Source organism: Gopherus flavomarginatus, chromosome 1 (genome assembly GCF_025201925.1).
Source record: "Gopherus flavomarginatus isolate rGopFla2 chromosome 1, rGopFla2.mat.asm, whole genome shotgun sequence".
Classification (NCBI taxonomy): Eukaryota; Metazoa; Chordata; order Testudines; family Testudinidae; genus Gopherus; species Gopherus flavomarginatus.
The window spans coordinates 160,417,835-160,438,039 of NC_066617.1; the positions used below are offsets into that span (position 1 = coordinate 160,417,835).

Consider the following 20,205-nt stretch of genomic DNA (forward strand, 5'->3'; position numbering starts at 1 on the left):
AAGTTTGTAATTCTTTTCACCTTTTATTTGAACTTTAGGGAATTTTTAGCACTTAAGGAAGTGAGGGATTTACCATGCTGCCTAAAGACACAGTGTGGGCAGTGGCTATGCAACTTCCCCACACCCAGCTCTGTCACTATCCATCAACCCTGACCTGCAATGCCCCCTTAAAGTCCTCTTCTGGAAACCACCTGCTCAGAGTTCCAGCCCTGACCTGCAGACACCCCTGTTCTTCCAGTGCTAATGCAATGCCTATGGCCTTCTGTTCTCCCATGGCAGAGGTTGGAGGCTGCAGAGTGAAGAATTCTGCCCTAGGATTATTTCAAACTGGCACAAATATCATGATGGAGTAGTGACTCACCAACATAAAGGGTTGGTGGTGTGTTGCAGAGCCTTTGATCTCCAGGTCACCAGCTCGAATCTGGCCTGTTTTGGTAGTGACTGAACATTGTTGCCTGCTAACAGCTGTGTGGAGTCCTGTGAGGAATAAATGGACAGTCTCAGTCCAGTTCTTAGTGGGGAAGTTCCCATATCACAGAACCCACCAGCACTGGCACTCATTGGTTCCCTTGTTCAGCAGATAGGCCAAGAATTGACTAGACTGTAGGGGCTGAGCTCCCCTCCCACTCTGAGAGGAGGTAGGCTCATTGGTGAGGCAGTGTGTGGGAAGCTAGTCTTGCTACTGCCCACACAAACAGAGGCCTTCACTCTCCAGGGTTGTCCTTTTGTCAGAACTAAAATTAATTACGAAGGAAAAAGTAATGTCACTGTTCAAAACAACCTCCCTAAACAAACAGGGAGAAAGATTACAGAGTAGAGACAAGGACCAGCCACAAAGTTGGGATCTGGATCTGAACTTCTTCAAAGTTCAGGGGAATTGGGATCCAGGTGTTTTGGAGGGACACACATCTTTCATACTCAGGTTTCAGCAGCAGCCAGTACAGTGCAATACAGAGCATGGCTAATGAGCAGAGCCTTGCTGGGAGGCCCTGAAGTCTGATGAGGAAGATTGTTGTGGAGACAGAGGACACATTGGACAAGTGCATCTCTGTGCAAGTGCTTTTCCCCCTGCAAGAGGTGATCCTGTGGAGGAAACACATGTGAACCCTTCTTAGGTCCCCCATTCAGAGTTGGAATCTTCTTTTTTTCCCTTTCAGAGAATATGCCCATTGTGAAGAGTCTGACCCTGCCCTCTGCCTCCCTGCCTATGAAACTGGTGAGCCTGGAAGAAGCTCAGGCACGGAGTCTGTCAGCCTCCCACCCTGCCCGGAAAGAGAGGAGAGAGAACAGCTTGCCTGAAATTGTCCCAGTCACTGGATCCTTCTTCCACACTGTCGTCGACCTACCTGATAGCAAGTAGGTGCCCAGAGAAAGCTGAAATACTAACTGATGAAAGCATACCTCCTCATGGTCATGGGTTTGGTGGGACTGTCCCGCTTTGATCCCCCCAAACCTCCTGTCCTGACTGAAGTAGAACATTTCCCACATTCAGTTGCGCCTGCGGCAGTACACACCATTGGCTGGGCAGAGCTAGGGAGGGCAGTGCCGTCAGCTGCTCCAGGGCATGCTCAGCCCCCTTGGGCGTGCTCAGTGGCTGCAGGGGAGCACAGGGATGGAGAATGATGCTGCTTCTGAGAGGGGTGGGCGGGGCACACTCAGCAAATGATGCTCTGGTAACAGTGCCTGCAGCTGGGATGGCTTCATAAGGATTGGCAATGACCAGCTGTGTCCCACTTTAGCCATTTGAAATGTTATGTGAAAGACAGAGAGAATGTTTCCACTCCTGCTGTACCCCCACTCCCCACATCGTGATCCCCTTCTCCACCCACTGATGAACGTACCATCACCATCAGGGTTAATGGACTCCCATCTCCAAGGAGAAGAGATCAGACTCTCCTTGCAAGCATTGAAAATGTGTTCCTACAACTTCCCTAGGTCTCTGTGTTCTCATGTGTCCACCGTTCCTCAGTACAGAGCCAGGGCCACCCAGAGGATTCAGGGGGCTTGGGGCAAAGCAATTTCAGGGTCCCCTTCCATAAAAAAAAAGTTGCAATACTATAGAATACTATATTTTCGTGGGGGCCCCTTCGGGGCCTGGGGCAAATTGCCCCACTTGCCTAGGGTGACCAGATGTCCCGATTTTATAGGGACAGTCCTGATATTTGAGGCTTTTTCTTATATAGGCTCCTATTACCCCCCACTCCCTGTCCCAGTTTTTCACATTTGCTATCTGGTCACCCTACACTTGCCCTCCCACCCCCTCCCGGGTGGCCCTGCACAGAACCAGGCAGGCCCATGCTGTAAGGCAGCTGCCTTGGCTTCCCTGAATCGCCCAACCTGGTTGAATGTCAAACAGATCTTGAAATCATTTGTTGTAAGTGCTCCACCTGCTGGTGGCTGTCCTGAACTGCAGAGTGAGGCACCCATCTGGCTAGTTCAGTAGTTTTCAACCTCTGGTCTGCGGACTAAGATTTCCAGCGGGTTCCACAGCTCCATTTGAAAATTTTTAGCAGCCTGCAAATGAAAAAAGGATTTAAAAGCCCTAACTTAGTTGTATAATTCACTATGTTCCTTCATGCAAAGAGAAGAGCCACTAGAGCAAATATCACTCCTGCTGTATCACTAAGAGTACATCTGCACTGCACACTCCTCATGGCAGTGTGTAGAGTACATACCCTGCACACCCCGCTAAGCATGGGTATAAATAGCAGTGTAGATGGTAAGAAAGGGAAAGGATCTGAAGGGGAGAGAGAGCGTAGAGCTGCTGGAGCCTTTCCCCATTGCCTCTTCCCTGCCAGAACCTTTCGCTGATGTGTGTAGCTACATACCACAGTGTGGACACAGCCTGCCTTTCACTGCAGTGTGTATCTACATGTACCCTGTGCACCAGCACTGTCAGTAGTGTAGGTATAGCTGAAAAGATATTGACAAGAGGGCACGTGTTCTGAGAAGACGAGCGCGAAATCAGATGACCTTGCTGCCCTTGTCAGGTAGGTGTATATCTAGATAGATTAGATAGATAGATAGATACATAGTAATATCTATCGAATTCTAATCTAATCTAATCTAAGTAAAATATGGGCACTGAATTTCCCTGGCTCAGAGATAATAGCCTGTACAGCTGGAGACTTACTAGTGACCCATAAGGAACCTTAGCAGTGATGTATCTACACACTTCATATAGTAACAGCAAAGGATACACACCAAAGGGAAGAGGTACAGAGGCAGCCTACTCCCAGAATAGGATACCTCACCTCCCCCCCGCCCCCAGAGTGTCCTTTTCCTCACACTTTCAGGAGAACGGGCCTACTCTAATCCCCTGGTCCCTCTGTAACACAATGAGAGGGGACTCTGTACCTCTAACATCCTCTTCTCTGTACCAGACTGATAGGAAGGGTTGTTGAGGACAAGGCAGAGATGCAGGGAGACTGTGTCCAAAAGCAGGAGCTGCAGAAAAGGTTCTTGCACCAAGAGAGGCGAGAGTGTGGGCAGGGAGAAGACCAGTCTGATGCTAGATGAACAGAGGGAGTGAGGCAGGGAGTTGAAGACAAAAATCCACACAATACAGTATACAAAGGGAAATATGCATGAGATGTGGTGCTTCTCCTGCAGTTTTACACAGAGCTTTTCAAAGGGGCTCAAGGGAGTTAGCGCCCAACTCCCACTGAAAGTCACTGGGATTTGTGGGCCTAAACACCTGAGACTCTTTAAAAACCTCTGCCTTAAGGTTATTGTAATGTTTGCATTGCAAACCCCAGAATTAAAGAGAGAGAGAGAGAGTAAAAGAAGAACAGAGGCTGAGGAGGGTGGGGGAGACACGTTTCTGTGGCACACCAGGACTAGTGTTCAGCCCCAGGTACTTGGCACTAATCTCCTGTGCATTTTCTCTTCCAGGAGAAAATTGTCCACCAAATCCAAGAAATGGAAGTCAATATTTAACCTGGGCCGGTCTGGATCAGATTCAAAATCAAAATTGAGTCGAAATGGGAGTGTGTTTGTGAGAGGACAGAAACTCTCTGGTAAGAACCAGCTTGTCAGTTAATTTCTTCTCTCAGCCAGCTTCCCCTAATCACCCCTCTCTGGTATGGCAATGGTACAACAGATATCCTGTTGATGTTAGTGCTGCAAGAATTCAGATCTGGGATGAAAGTCAGATTAGGCTTCTAGAGTTGGGAGGCAGGAGGAGTTACATAGTTAACTCCTTCCATCATGGGCCTTTCACTTGAGTATGGCAATGAGAGGCAGTCAGAACATCCATTGTGGTGGTGGGTTGAATATGCTTCATTGCCCAGCACCCTACCCTGGGTTTAGGAAGCACTAAGCCCCAGTTCTGCAAAGCTTTTTAGGCTTAGGAGCCTAAATACCATAGAGGATTTGGGCCTTACATGTTGTATTTGAATTTGATAGTTTGGCTAACCCAGAGTGGGTTTAAGGGAAGCTGCACTCCTGGAAGTATTATGCCTCATAGGAAATGGTGCATGGCCATGTTAACACTCTCTATGTGGTACTGAGTCAGAGACTGGTCTATGCCTCCAGGGCATTAAAGAACCAAAGTGTCTTCATATAAACTGGCATCATGAGTTCCCATGTTTATTGTCTCTTGGTGTTTGGATAAATAAGATCACATCTGCAGAATTTACAGGCAAAAAGATGTTTTTCCTAATGGCCAGCATCTCAAACTCTAGATTCTCCTTCATTGAAATCTCACAATTGCTTCGCTTCCTAGGAGCATTGCCAAGCCTCGAGGTTCAAAAATCATGAGTCAGCCCACCCCCAACGATGAGTTTGATTTAAAAATAAGGAGATTTAAAAAAAATAGGGCTGTCAATTAATTGCAGTTAACTCACTCAACTCAAAAAAATTGTGATTAATCACACTGTTAAGCAATAGAATACCAACTGAAACTTATTACATATTTTTGGATTTTTTTTACATTTTCAAATGTATTGATTTCTATTACAACAGTGCTCACTTTATATTATTGTTTTTATTACAAATATTTGCACTGTAAAAATGATAAACAAAAGAAATAGTATTTTTCAAATCATTTCATACAAGTTCTGTAGTACAGTTTTTGTGAAAGTGTAACTTACAAATGTAGATTTTTTTTTCTTACCGTAACTGCATTCAAAAACAAAACAATGTAAAAGTTTAGAGCCTACAGGTCCACTCAGTCCTACTTCTTGTTCAGCCAATCGCTAAGACAAACAAGTTTGTTTACATTTACTGGAGATATTGCTGCCTGCTTCTTATTTACATCACCTGAAAGTGAGAACAGGTGTTCACACAGCACTTTTGTAGCTGGTGTTGCAAGGTATTTACATGCCAGATATGCTAAACGTTTGTATTCCCTTTCATGCTTTGACCACCATTCCAGAAGACATGCTTTCATGCTGATGATGCGCTACAGTACTTGTGTTATGTGAACTGAGAAATACTATTTCTTTTGTTTTTTACAGTGCATATATTTGTAATAAAAAATAAATATAAATTGAGCACTGTAAACTTTGTATTCTGTGTTGTAACTGAAATCAATATATTTGAAAATGTAGAAAACATCCAAAACTATTTAAATAAATGGTATTCTATTATTAACAGCACAATTAATCACAATTAATTTTTTTATTGTGTGATTAATCGTGATTAATTTTTTTAATCGCTTGACAGCTCTAAAAAAGTACATTTGGGTTTTTTTTAATTAGCTCTCTGGTGTTGGAGCCTTTAGGGTTCATGTGTTCAAGTTTTTCTCTGCAATCATGAGGGCTGGAAACTTACTTTTTCTTCTTTTTTTTTTTTTTAAAAGATGGGATTGAGTCTCACATAATCTCATGAATCCAGGAGCTGAGACTTTACGAGAAAAACCTTAATACCACAAAAATATCAATAAACTCATTAGAGTTGGCAACATTGCAATATCACTTGTATGGTTGGTACTGTATAATAATTAGAGGTGAGGTTGGATGAAAATCCTGGAGCCAAATCTCTGTTAATTTTGGGAGAGTTGAGATCCTGATCCAAGCTTTGTGTCTCCAGCCCATCTCTGATAGTGTATTTGTGCACCTGCAATCACACCCACCCATGTGATTTGCATATGCAGTGCGAGGTCACACAGGAAGCCTGTGACAGCCTCCTTTTTAACCACAAGTCCATCCTACATCTCTGATAAGGAATCCTCTCATCATGCTACCATCCCAAACCAGTCATGGACCTGAGCTACAGTGCTCATTTCCAGGCCTGGTCTCTCCCAAAATGTAGGGGTGTTGGAGACTGAGGTTCTTTCTGGGCCCAGATCTATGCTAAACAGTGTTCTGAGGGAGATCAGGCTGTTTCTTGTTAATAATGGACACTAAATGCCTTTTCACTGTATTAACCTACCCTCCGATCATTGCATTGGCTTTAATTATGCTGTGCTCTCCAGCTGGTTGTAAACTGACAGGTCACAGGATCTGACATAGGTTTCTAAACTTATTTTTTCACAGAAAAAGCAACTATTCGACCAGCTAAAAGCATGGACTCTCTGTGCTCCCTGCCTGTAGAAGGTGAGACCCTGACAGCCTGTACCTAGGGCTGCCAACCTGTGGGATGGGGCTGTGAGCTCTTAGCTCTAACGAGTGTGTGCATATATGTGGGCAGGTGTTTTTGTTTCTGTGCATGCTCACACACCTATGTCTGTGTTTACTTTTCTTTCTGTGTTGCATGTTCTCATTGACTTCCACCAGATGGTCCATGCATTACCATACCTGTGTACATGCACTGCTCTCCCTCTGTCTGTATGCTTGTATGTTGGCATATGCATCTGGGCATGTATATATGTGTGTTTGTGCGGATATCTGTTACCAGTACAATGGGCTTCATTCAGCTCTGCATTATTCCAATGGGCACGAGGTCCCTATTTGTGGGAAGGCTGCCTGGGAAGAGGATGAGGCATTGCCTGGTGCCTGCAAGCAGCCAGCAAGGCCCAGGCATGGCTGATTGGCAAGGGCACACAGCGATACACAGAGCCAGTAAGGATCCTGCACAGTTTCCAGTGGAGAGGATCCTGTCTAGCTCCAGCTACCTGTGAGAGCTGCCATCTCTGGGTAGAGTCCCTGGGGGAGGATCCTGAGGGATGTAGGTCCTGTTCCCTGCCCCCGTATCAGATACTCTGAAGGGCTGGGGCTGTCCAACAGGGCCCACCCTGTCTCCTGGGTATGGAGGAAGGCTTCCCGCTGTCACTGCTCTCTTTGCCAATTCTCCATTTGTCTCCTCTCCTCAGGGGAGGATGAGAAAAGCCGGTTCAAACGCACAGTCGCTGCTGGAGGGTTTTTCATCCCAGTGATGAAAACGCGGACAGGAGGCACAAGCAGCTCGAGTGACCTCAGCAAGGAGAGTGAGTGGGATCGTGAGGAGTCCCCAGCAGGGGCCGAGGGAGGCTCAGAGCTCAGAGGGGATAAAGCTGGCCCCAGGGCCCCCCAGGCGAGGCCACCCCCTGAGCAGTTGAAGGTGTTCCGTGCCATGGAGGACACTGAAAGTGAGCAGACCTCCCCAAAGACGTGTCGCATGTTCTACACCTCCGACACAACCTCCAAATCAGGCTTCCCCAGCAGCCTCTTTCCTCTTGAAGCTTCTCCCCGGCACCAGCGGAAAGTCCTGAATATCTCGGAGCCCTTCGCCGTTTCCGTGCCCCTTCGGGTGTCCGCAGTCATCAGCACCAACAGCACCCCATGCCGTGTGCCTGTCAAGGACAAGCCTGGCCTCTCCAGCCTGGAGGAATCATCCGCTCTGGGGCTGGGCGGTGCTGCTCTCACAGCGCCGGAAGTGGGTGGCCAGCCCAGGACTGAGCAGGCCTCAGACAGGGAGGAGAAGCAGCCCAGGGCTGAGGCTGCACCAGGTAAAACTAGTAGAGGTGAGCAGTGCACAGCCCCAGGAATACAGGGCTAAAGCAGGGCTGAGGAATTTCCCCTGTTAGGGACCCAGGTCCAATAAGGCCAGTCCATCCAGTGCAAGGCAGTGGAGAGACTAGGGGCTCCCAGCCGCACACCAGGGGCAGGGAGAAGCTCAGGGGTCCCCAGTGGAGCCTTGGGAGAGAGGGCGGGCATTGAGAGGACAATCACTGGATTGGTTTAGAGAAGTAAGGTTGTTCCACAGGGGCATGGGAATGGGGGACTTAAGCCATGTGAACTTCCTGACAGCAGTGCCCTATCCATGACGGTGGAGACGCCAAGCAGTGTAGTGAAGGATTTGGGGTTTTATCAGGATGAGTTGAACCTACACAGGTCCTTTATCTCAATGCCGTGGGCCAGCTGCAGGCCCTGTGTTGTGAGTGATTCGTGTTTCTAATATAGGTTCTACCACCGAGGAACTGATGGCAGCCAAGAAGCCTGAGTCCTCAGAAACCTCAAAGCCAACAACAGAAAACTGGGAGCTGTTAGGCAGTGGCAGCAGCACCAGTGGCAGGCAAGCCCCAGAGCAGAGCCCTGGCTTGAAACAGACACCAGCACCAGAGGGCCCAGGAGGCCTGCACTCGGCAGGTGAGATCGAACAAGGCCAGCTTGTGACACAGGAAAACCCCTCTGAGAGAGGCAGCCAGCAGCAGGAGACACCAAGGGTTAAAGCAGAGGAGGCCTCGTTCCCGAGAGAGCTGGTAAGGAGGGAGCCTTGAAAAGAAGGAATATCCATTGTCTCAAAGGACCCGAGGGAGGTGGAAGTATCCCCATCTTGCTGGGGACTGCTGCGGGGGACTAGGGAACTGTTGCATGTGTGTCTGCATCCGAGCAACCTCAAGCTGTGATCCTGACATGGAATATAGGCTAAGCAGGGTTAGGCTTGTCCAGGTGTTAGTTGACCTTCGCTATTCAGTATACAGCTGTCATGTCCTCTCTCACTCTTCTCTTCTGTTAACTATACCCTGCTCTTGGTACTGTCTCTGGAAGCCTCTCCATATGTCTCATCGCTTTGACCCTCCAACTCTGACCCTTCTACCCTTATTTCTGCCACATCCTTTATCAGGACTGTGATTTTCTCAGTCTGATTTTTTTATTCCATTCCTGATCATCTGAACATTTTGTAGGGTCACTGCTGCACTCTGAGTGGAGTTTTGATTTGAGTCACTCAGTCACCCCTTTGAGTAATTACAGATGAGTGGAGCCCAGCAATTCATAGATTCATAGACTCTAGGACTGGAAGGGACCTTGAGAGGTCATCGAGTCCAGTCCCCTGCCCTCGTGGCAGGACCAAATACTGTCTAGACCATCCCTGATAGACATTTATCTAACCTACTCTTAAATATCTCCAGAGATGGAGATTCCACAACCTCCCTAGGCAATCTATTCCAGTGTTTAACTACCCTGACAGTTAGAAACTTTTTCCTAATGTCCAACCTAAATCTCCCTTCTGCAGTTTAAGCCCATTGCTTCTTGTTCTGTCATTAGAGGCTAAGGTGAACAAGTTTTCTCCCTCCTCCTGATGACACCCTTTTAGATACCTGAAAACTGCTATCATGTCCCCTTTCAGTCTTCTCTTTTCCAAACTAAATAAACCCAATTCTTTCAGCCTTCCTTCATAGGTCATATTCTCAAGACCTTTAATCATTCTTGTTGCTCTTCTCTGGACCCTCTCCAATTTCTCAACATCTTTCTTGAAATGCGGTGCCCAGAACTGGACACAATTCTCCAGTTGAGAAGTAACCAGCGCAGAGTAGAGCGGAAGAATGACTTCTCGTGTCTTGTTTACAACACACCTGTTAATGCATCCCAGAATCATGTTTGCTTTTTTTGCAACTGTATCACACTGTTGACTCATATTTAGCTTGTGGTCCACTGTGACCCCTAGATCTCTTTCTGCCATACTCCTTCCTAGACAGTCTCTTCCCATTCTGTATGTGTGAAACTGATTGTTCCTTCCTAAGTGGAGCACTTTTAATTTGTCTTTATTGAACTTCATCCGGTTTACCTCAGTCCATTTCTCCAATTTGTCCAGATCATTTTGAATTTTGACCCTGTCCTCCAAAGCAGTTGCAATCTCTCCTAGTTTGATATCGTCTCCAAACTTAATAAGCGTACTTTCTATGCCAACATCTAAGTGATTGATGAAGTTATTGAACAAAGCCAGTCCCAAAACAGACCCCTGCGGAACCCCACTTGCTATACCTTTCCAGCGGGAGCCATTAATAACTACTCTCTGAGTACGGTTATCCAGCCAGTTATGCACCCACCTTATAGTAGCCCCATCTAAATTGTATTTGCCTAGTTTATCGATAAGGATATCATGCGAGACCGTATCAAATGCCTTACTAAAGTCTAGGTATACCACATCCACTGCTTCTCCCCTATCCATAAGGCTCGTTATCCTATCAAAGAAAGCTATCAGATTGGTTTGACACGATTTGTTCTTTACAAATCCATGCTGGCTATTCCTCATCATCTTACCACCTTCCAAGTGTTTGCAGATGATTTCTTTAATTACTTGCTCCATTATCTTCCCTGGCACAGAAGTTAAACTAACTGGTCTGTAGTTTCCTGGGTTGTTTTTATTTCCCTTTTTATAGATGGGCACTATATTTACCCTTTTCCAGTCTTCTGGAATCTCTCCTGTCTCCCATGACTTTCCAAAGATAATAGCTAGAGGCTCAGATACCTCCTCTATTAGCTCCTTGAGTATTCTAGGATGCATTTCATCAGGCCCTGGTGACTTGCAGGCATCTAACTTTTCTAAGTGATTTTTAACTTGCTCTTTTTTTATTTTATCTTCTAAACCTACCCCCTTCCCATAAGCATTCTCTATGTCAGACATTTCTTCAGACTTCTCAGTGAAGACCGAAACAAAGAAGTCATTGAGCTTCTCTGCCATTTCCAAGTTTCCTGTTACTGTTTCTCCCTCCTCACTGAGCAGTGGGCCTACCCTGTCCTTGGTCTTCCTCTTGCTTCTAAAGTATTGATAAAAAGTCGTCTTGTTTCCCTTTATTCCCATAGCTAGTTTGAGCTCATTTTGTGCCTTTGCCTTTCTCATCTTTCCTCTGCATTCCTGTGTTATTTGCCTATATTCATCCTTTGTAATCTGACCTAGTTTCCATTTTTTATATGACTCCTTTTTATTTTGTAGGTCATGCAAGATCTTGTGGTTAAGCCAAGGTGGTCTTTTGCCACATTTTCTATCTTTCCTACCCATCGGAATAGCTTGCTTTTGGGCCCTTAATAGTGTCCCTTTGAAAAACTGCCAACTCTCCTCAGTTGTTTTTCCCCTCAGTCTTGATTTCCATGGGACCTTACCTATCAGCTCTCTGAGCTTACCAAAATCCGCCTTCCTGAAATCCATTGTCTCTATTTTTCTGTACTCCCTTCTACCCTTCCTTAGAATTGCAAACTCTGATTTCATGATCACATTCACCCAAGCTTCCTTCTACTTTCAAATTCTCAACGAGTTCCTCCCTATTTGTTAAAATCAAGTCTAGAACAGCTTCCCCCAAGTAGCTTTTTCAACCTTCTGAAATAAAAAGTTGTCTGCAATGCAGTCTAGGAACTTATTGGATAGTCTGTGCCCCGCGGTGTTATTTTCCAACATATATCTGAATAGTTGAAGTCCCCCATCACCACCAAATCTTGGGCTTTGGATGATTTTGTTAGTTGTTTAAAGAAAGCCTCATCCACCTCTTCCACCTGGTTAGGTGGCCTGTAGTAGACTCCTAGCACGACATCACCCTTGTTTTTCACCCCCTTTTATCCTAACCCAGAGACTCTCAACACTTCCGTCTCCTATGTCCATCTCCACCTCAGTCCAAGTGTGTGCATTTTTAATATATAAGGCAACACCTCCTCCCTTTTTCCCCTGTCTGTCCTTCCTGAGCAAACTATACCCATCCACACCAACATTCCAATCATGTGTATTATCCCACCAAGTTTCAGTAATGCCAATAATGTCATAGTTGTATTTATTTATTAGCACTTCCAGTTCTTCCTGCTTATTACCCATACTTCTCGCATTTGTATATAGGCATCTAAGATACTGGTTTGATCTTGCCTCCCAGTTTTGCCCTAACCCTTCTTTCTCTCTGCCATTATAGCCCACGCTCCCTCTTGCTTCTGACCCATCTCCCAGGTCTTCATGTTCCCCACTTACCTGTGGGCTTTGCTCACCTGTCCCCGTCGAACCTAGTTTAAAGTCCTCCTCACTAGGTTAGCCAGTCTGTGTGCAAATAGGGTCTTTCCCCTCCTTGAAAGGTGAATGCCATCTCTGCCTAGCAGTCCTTCCTCGAATAGCATCCCATGGTCGAGGAAGCCAAAGCCCTCCTGGCAACACCATCTTCGCAGCCAGGCATTCACCTCCATGATGCATCTGTTTCTGCCCGGGCCCCTACCTTTGACAGGAAGAATCGAAGAGATGTGGATGGGTAGTTCCAATTATTCCTTCTAGTGTGCATGAACTTGCATTTGGCAACATTTCTTTATGGGGTTTGTAGTGTCCCCTGCTGGGATAGGTGAGTCTATTTCATGGGGCAGATGGGGAGGCAGTCTGAGGAATTGTAGCTATTGTTTCTCAGCTAATTCACTTTGGGCACTTGCCACCAGACCTGAGTCCTAGCTCCACCTCTGATGATCTCCCCTGTAAACCCATTTGTTTACAGGCATATGCAAGGGAGGCAGTGTGGCCTAGTGAATAAAGCACTGGACTGGAGCTCAGGAGTTCTGGATTCTATCCCTGGCTCTGTCAATGGCCTGCTGGGTAACCATGGGCAAGTCACTTCACCACCCCGTGCCTCAGTTTCCCCATCTCTAAACTGGGGATTGTGATATTGAGCTCCTTTGCAAAGCACTTTGAGATCCACTGATGAAACTGCTACATAAGAGTGAGATATTATTATTATTATTTTATTTTATTTAGCCAGATTTCTGGTGGCATGTGTGTGTGCGCCAGCATTCCCACTAGCCCAGGGGGTCTCAAACTGGGGGTCAGGACCCCTCAGGGAGTTGCAAGGTAATTACGTGGGGAGTCGCGAGCCGTCAGCCTCCATCCCAAACTCTGATTTGCCTCCAGCATTTATAATGGTGTTAAATATATTTTAAAGTGTTTTTAATTTATAAGGGGGGTATCCCTCAGAAGCTTGCTGTGTGAAAGGGGTCACCAGCAGAAAAGTTTGAGAACCACTGCACTAGCCTGATAGTATTCCCTGCAGACTGCTACAGGCAGCATTATGGGCAGAAGGCAGATGGGCATGTGGAGTGATTGCTGTCAAGTTATGACATTTCTGGTGTTTTTCAGGCTGAAGATGATGCTGCCAATGCCCTGATGGAACCACTGTGGCCAGAGATTCAACAGGAACTCAAAATTATTGAATCTGAAGAGGAGCTCTCATTCTTGCCTACAGATGTCCCCAAGACAGGCTCACACCAGCCTGCGTCCTCTGCTTCACCACAGACAGACAGTTTCTGTTCTGTTTCTGTGCTTGCTGTGACACTGACTGACCAGGAAACTCCATCCGGAACCCCACGGGCCACATCTCAGTTGCCTTTATTTGGTGCCTCCTCCAAAGAAAGTTCAAAGGAGCCTGGCAGCCTCCAGGGTGGTAAACCTGAAGTGGTAGCACAGCGTGACTGCTCTCCTAACATACCCGAACTGGATACTGTCCTGTCTGGGACAGCCTCTCCAAAGAACCATCTAGTGCTGGACAACGTCAGCAGTGATCTTCCAGCTCCCCACCAAGACCAGAAGCTTTGTGATGAGAAGCAGCTCATTGAGGGTCCTTTTAAAGAAGATGTCTCAGATACCAAAGGGTTGTGTCCAGACCAAACCAAGGAGAAAGGAAACCCTGGCCTGCTGCATAGCGAAAAGGATGGCATTGCTGTAGGCCAGGATGGAGTCCTAACCCAGAGGGAGAAACCTGATAGAGAGGCTGCAGGAGATGGCCTGATCTCATCAAAGAGGGAAAGTAGAGCTGGAGCCCAGAAACCCAAAGAGGGCGGCATGGCTAACAGAGCCCAGGACTCTTTCGACCATGAAGAGGAGGATGCATGGACAGACAATGTCCAGGGCTTTGAGCTGGTAGAGCCATGGGAGGATCACCAGTGGGTCACCAGCCCGCTCCATTCCCCCACCCTCAAGAACCTCCAGGAAAAGGCAATGCAGGATTTCCAGTCACAAAGCTATGGAGTGGAGAGGGGCCTTTCTGCTCGGCCACGGTTCAGTCGCAGTCTTTCTCTGGATAGCAAAGACATGGTGCTGAGTGTGTGGGCTATCCAGCCACTTCTCACAAGTGCGGCTGAAGAGCTCCCACATGGCTGCACTAGATCAGGGACCAGGGACCTGTTGGAAACACTGTCAACCTCATCACCCAGCCCGAACCATGTTGAGCGAGCTGAGACCTGTCTGAGTCCTCGAGAGGACTATTTAGAGCCTGAGGGATCAAGTGATGCCCTGTGCAGTGAGGCAGAGCCTGCAGCAGGGAGGCTGCTAGCCAGGCATGAGGAACTGCACCCTGCCTCTCTTTCAGAGCCAGGGGAGAAGGTAGTGGATGGCAGTAAAGAAAACCCTCAGGACTTAACACCTGAGTTGCCTTTTCCACACTGTAATACCCAAGATGGTTTCTTGCAGGTAAAGAAAATAGATGAAGATCCATCCAGGCCTCAGGATGCTGCCCCCACTGGAGCAGCTATCACCAAAGGGCTGTGTTCCACCAGCGAGTCACAGCTAAGTAACAACAAAGGCGAAGATGCACCCCGTAAAGTGAGAACCAGGCCATCATCTCTTAACTTGGATTCACTCCTCCCTGCCCCCAATTTCTTCAAGTTTGAGAGACTGGCGGTGCCCACTTCACCTGGAAACCTCTTATGTGCGCAGAAGGAAGGGAAGAGCAGCGATTCTGTCCTGTCATTGCCTGCTGCCTGCCCTGCCAGGAACAAAGGCAACCCCTGGGGATCTCGCTTCGATCTCCGAGAACTAGACCTGGATTACATGGCAGTGGCCCACGCTGCCACCGGCCGTCGTAACTCTGCCCCTGTGAGTGTGTCGGCGGTGAGGACCTCCTTCATGATTAAGATGTGCCAGGCCAGAGCTGTGCCAGTGATACCACCCAAGATCCAGTACACACAGGTCCCACAGCCACTACAGACTCAGAATGCCGACCGTGACATCTCTGCATTGCTGGGAAGGAAGGAAACAGAAGCCCACTCAGCCAGCAGGCAGACCCCCCAAGCAGCTTGGGGACAGCTGGAGCCCCCAAAGAGCCCTCGGGTAGAAAAGAAAGCCAAAAAGGAGAAAGAAAACAGTGACCCAACTCAAATGGATTCAACTTCTTCTAGGCATGGCAACCTCAACCCTCTGCCAGATCTCTCCCTTTCCAGTCGTAATTCCACCCAGGAGGCGCCCGTGCTGCGCCGAAAGCGCACTTCAGAGGGGGAGACCACAGGAGACAACCCACAATCCTCAAAAATGGAGAGGCCATCGGGGTTTTCCAAGCCTTCCTACAGATCCAGACCAGGAAGGCCCCAGAGCCTTATCCTCTTCAGCCCGCCCTTCCCCATAATGGACCATTCATCTTCCTCAGCAGACTCCAGGGTGTTGTTATCACCCATAAGAAGCCCCTCTCAGAGCAACTCTCCAAACCCTATTTGTGGCGATCTGTCTGGGAACCTGCAAACAACACCTGAGGGGGTCACTCTGCGGAACAAAATGACCATCCCCAAAAATGGGCAGAGACTGGAGACCTCCACCAGCTGCTTTTACCAGCCCCAGAGGAGGTCAGTGATTCTCGATGGTAGAAGCGGGAGGCAGATAGAATAACGCCAGCTCACCTCGCCCTTCTTCCCTGGTGGATGAGAAGGGAGTGCCCACCTTGAGACCAATTGTGCTATTGTTGTTGTTGTTATGATTATAAATATTCTGTGCAAAAAGGACACAAATCTTTTATATCCCCCTGTAGAGCATTTTGCTACTGATGTTCTCATTCTCTTTGTCTCTCTCCTTTTCGGGCAACCCCACATTATCTGCTCTATGGAAAAAAAATTCCCAAGGAAGTTTGTTTTCTTCAGTCTTATTTTCTAACACACCCTGTGAAAGTCTCACCCTCTGTCTGGAAAAAACATGGCATGGTCCAATGGACATGTATGTGAAGGAGGTAAGACCAGACAGGTACATTTTTCTCCCTTGCACCACTGAGCAATGATGCAGGACCATCTGTCCAGCCATCCCTACTGTACTGCTCTGGATAGCATAAGCAAACTGCAGAGTAGAATGGTGATAGCTGAAGGTGAGAAGGAAAAGCTGACCTGTAAAGATCACACTGCGTGCGTTATGTTTTGTTGCTCTTCTCTGGACTTTCTCCAGTTTGTCCACATCTTTTTCTGAAATGTGGTGCCCAGAGCTGGACACAATGCTCCAGCTGAGGCCTAAACAGTGCGGAGCAGAGTGGAAGAATTATTTCTTGTGTCTTGCTTACAACATTCCCGTTAACACATCCCAGAACGATGTTCGCTTTTTTTGCAAGTGTTACACTCTTGAATCATGTTTAGCTTGTGATCCACAATGACCCCCAGATCCCTTTCCTAGTACTCCTTCCTAAGCAGTCATTTCCCATTTTATGTGTGTGCAACTGATTGTTTCTTCCAAAGTGGAGTACTTTGCATTTGTCCTTATTGAATTTCAACCTATTTACTTCAAAGCATTTCTCTAGTTTGTCCAGATCATTTTGAATTTTAATCCTATCCTCCAAAGCACTTGCAACTCCTCCCAACTTGATCTCTATGCCATTATCTAAATAATTGATGAAGATATTGAGAACTAGATCCAGAACTGATTCCTGTGGGACCTCACTCATTTTTACTTTCCAGTTTGACTATGAATCACTGATAACTACCCTCTGGGAATGGTTTTTCAACCAGTTATTCGCCCACCTTATAGCAGCTCCATCTAGGTTGCATTTCCCCAGTTTGTTTATGAGAAGGTCTTGTGAGACAGTAACAAAAGCCATACTGAAGTCCAGATATACCATGTCTACCGCTTCCCCCCATCCACAAGACTTGTTACCCTGTCAAAGAAAGCTATCAGATTGGTTCGACATGATTTCTTCTTGACAAATCCATGCTGACTGTTGCTTATCACCTTATTATCTTGTAGGTGTTTGCAAATTGATTGCTTAATTATTTGCTCCAGAGAGCAACTAGAGATGGACCAGTGCCTCAAAGCTTGGATCAGGAAATCAAGTTCTGCAGAGTTGGGAGGATTTAGATTAAATGGTCCATGTCAGCTGATTGTAGAGCTGGGCCCAAGGCACCAAGTTCAGCTCTGGAGACAAACTTTCCCAGAATTCATGGGGCTTGGAACTGGGAATCGGTTTCAGACCTGTTGCCACTAGACTAGAGAAGAAGTCTGAGCTATGCTGTAGGGTCATGGTGCAGTTGGTAGAACCGTGTGTACAGTAGAGAACTGCACCATTGCAACTTGCACCATTGCAGCTGAACCAGGGCAAGTTGTAATAGTGTAGCACATTCACATTAGCCAGCCCATTTTTGGGTGCACATCTGCCCCATGTCCATTTGCAGCATGCCCTCCACTCATTGGAGTAGCATTTATGGGAAACGGGTCCATCCCACAACTGAGGGTCTTCCTGAGTGTAGGAGAGGTGCCTGTTGCCTGGTTTTATTAGCATGGAAACACTTTCCCTAACTAGATCACAAGGCTGCAGTTCCCCCCATCCGGTGAAAAGTGTAGGGCCTCTCATTTAGGGTTTGCAGGTGGGCTCTTATACCCTCAGGCCTAATCCTGACATTGTCCATCGCACTTCTTTTAGTTTATGAGATCTAGAAGACAGGACAAGGAATACCCAGATAGGTCACTTCCCTTGTACTCTATTATAGAGTACAAGGAGGTGATGCATGCAGCTCCCATTAATTGCAGGATGTTGGTGGGTATGGGGGTCTCCTGGCTGAATGGGAGTGGTGTTGGATGGTGGGGAGTCACCTGTATCAAGGGGAGGTGGGGATGGGGTTCACCTAGCTGGATAGGTGGTGTGGTGTGTGGATCACTTGGCTGAAGGGGTGGGGTGCTGGATGTAGGGACTACCTGGCTGGATGGGAGGGGTGTTGAGTGGGTGGGAGTCACCTGGCTGAAAGGGAGGAGCTTTTGTGACTTGTGGGGGGGGGGGCGGGGAGGGGGAGAGTCACCTGGTTCCATGGCAGGGACATTGATGAGTGTGGGACTGGCTGCAGTTATGTCCTTGGAGACAAGCAGGAACTAGGACTGTACAGTACATTGTAAACTATATTAACTTAGACTGTCCATCCCATTTGCTCATTTTACAAAGGGTGAAGTACTTCTTTGATGCAGCCTTTCAGCATGTTAGGGCTCTGGAGGAGGTTAGGTCTGCAGCAGACACTAGCAGCAAAGCTTGCAACTGTTTCTACCAGCCAGAGTCCAAAAAGTGCAATCAAAATCTTTTAATCTTTTCTTTCTTTAGATTGTAAAATGCCTATGCTGATGAATACTGTTAAATTTATCTATATATATATATATAAATAAAAGAACATTATATATAAATATATTAAAATGTAATTAAAAATGAAGGAATTGTCTAAACAGGTCCATCACATCTGTGAAACTTGGGCTGATGTACAGATATTGTTTTCCATTAAAATTTCTTTACCGCTGAGAGTGTGAGCTGGAACAAGTTATAACCAGCACAGGAAGGTGAAGCTAGAATCTTAAATCTGATTATGTTCGGCCATGGATCAACAGTAGATCCTACCACCACTGAAGTCAATGATAAAACTCTCACTGAAATCAACGGGAGCAGAACTGGGTCCTAGAAGAGGATGGAATAAATCGGTGAGTCCCAAAATACCATGATAGATTTATCCCTTAAATGTCCAATGGAGTTTCAACTCCACATTTTCCCTGAGGCTCCCTGATTTTTACATCTCTGCCATCTTTCCGCTCAAAAATAAATATACATGAGTTGGTGAGATCCATTGGTTGATCCAAACCCTGTTTAGTATTAACCTGATCCTGAGTAACATAATGCTTAGTAATAACAGCCTGCTCCTGCTACTAGTGTAATGCATGAAAAGCTTACCATTGACTTCAGTGGGAGCTGGACTGAGCCTAGAAGGAGAGGGCAATCAGTAGCCAAGTCCTGTTTAGGGCTCTGTGGTAAGTGCAGACACCAAAAAAGCTTGCAGCTCACTCCTGCATCCATTGCTCCCCTTCAAAATACTGATTTGATGCAAGTCAGGGGGAAGGGTTGGAAATCAGATATCAGGTGAAGAGGACTGGCTTATGGGCTGTTGATTATTTCTTCTGCTACTCCTGATGGATCATGTTTTTGTTAAGCATTACTGTCCAGGTGGATTGCCTGCCTTTGTGCCTTTTATTGCTTTAAGAAATTAAGTTTTGCCCGATCTCAACCATGAGATTAAACTGGAGTTTTTATAAAACAGACATGTGCCCTAGTGGTGATTTGAGACTTTATTATCCCCTGTATGATCTTGGTGAACATGAATGAATGCTTCTGTCTCCCTCTGTTATCACCTCTAACCCCTAATTTGCCATCTAGAAAGACCATGGAATGGGGGAGGGGGGATTCCATTAAGGGAGCAAAATAAGTTAGTGGATGGATTTGCAGAGATTTGAAAGTCAGGCCAGAGGTTTTTGGCTGTCACAATCACCCTTATTTTAAGTGTTCAAAGTTGTATAGGCTAAAGGTCATATTTCTGCCAGCCTCTTATAATATTGAATAGATGATGTTTCTGTGGTGTTAGTGTGTGTTTCCTCATTAGTACATTGCATGCTGGAGTCTGCTTTATTTGAAATAAAAAGATAGGCAGTCAATACATTTCTAACACTAAGTCAAGGAAAATTAAACCAAACTAGAAAAGAACACCACAAGAAATTACTACGAGAACCAGCACTTCATTTTAGTTTGAAGTTTCTTGCATATAATTACGAATTATAAAGGAAAACTATGAATCTAACTAAAATCAAACTGGATTTCTCTGATATAACTTCCCTATTGCCATAGCATCTGAGCACCTGCCATTAGTGCATGAAGTCAGTGGTTCTCAAGTAGGCGTACGTGTACCCCTGGGGGTACACAGAGGTCTTCTGGGGGTACATCGACTCATCTAGAGATTTGCCTAGTTTTACAACAGGCTACATAAAAAGCACTAGCGAAGTCAGTGCAAACTAAAATTTCATACAGACCGTGACTTGTTTATACTGCTCTCTATACTATCCACTGAAATG

At 46.5% G+C, this 20,205-nt stretch overlaps 1 protein-coding gene across 5 annotated transcripts in view; it reads left to right on the forward strand.

The window, feature by feature from the left end:
- ARHGAP31 (Rho GTPase activating protein 31) overlaps nucleotides 1-20,205 on the forward strand; it is an 879,079-nt gene that overhangs the window by 74,336 nt on the left and 784,538 nt on the right. For 4 of the 5 annotated variants that reach the window (XM_050956546.1, XM_050956569.1, XM_050956551.1 and 1 more), the window contains 6 exons: nucleotides 1,158-1,356; nucleotides 3,895-4,019; nucleotides 6,480-6,539; nucleotides 7,256-7,885; nucleotides 8,325-8,623; nucleotides 13,234-18,988. In XM_050956546.1, coding sequence (XP_050812503.1) covers nucleotides 1,158-1,356; nucleotides 3,895-4,019; nucleotides 6,480-6,539; nucleotides 7,256-7,885; nucleotides 8,325-8,623; nucleotides 13,234-15,750 — 3,830 coding nt within the window. In that variant the 3' untranslated portion in view covers nucleotides 15,751-18,988. The remainder of the gene's footprint in view (nucleotides 1-1,157; nucleotides 1,357-3,894; nucleotides 4,020-6,479; nucleotides 6,540-7,255; nucleotides 7,886-8,324; nucleotides 8,624-13,233; nucleotides 18,989-20,205) is intronic. The other variant, XM_050956561.1, reaches the window with a different exon arrangement.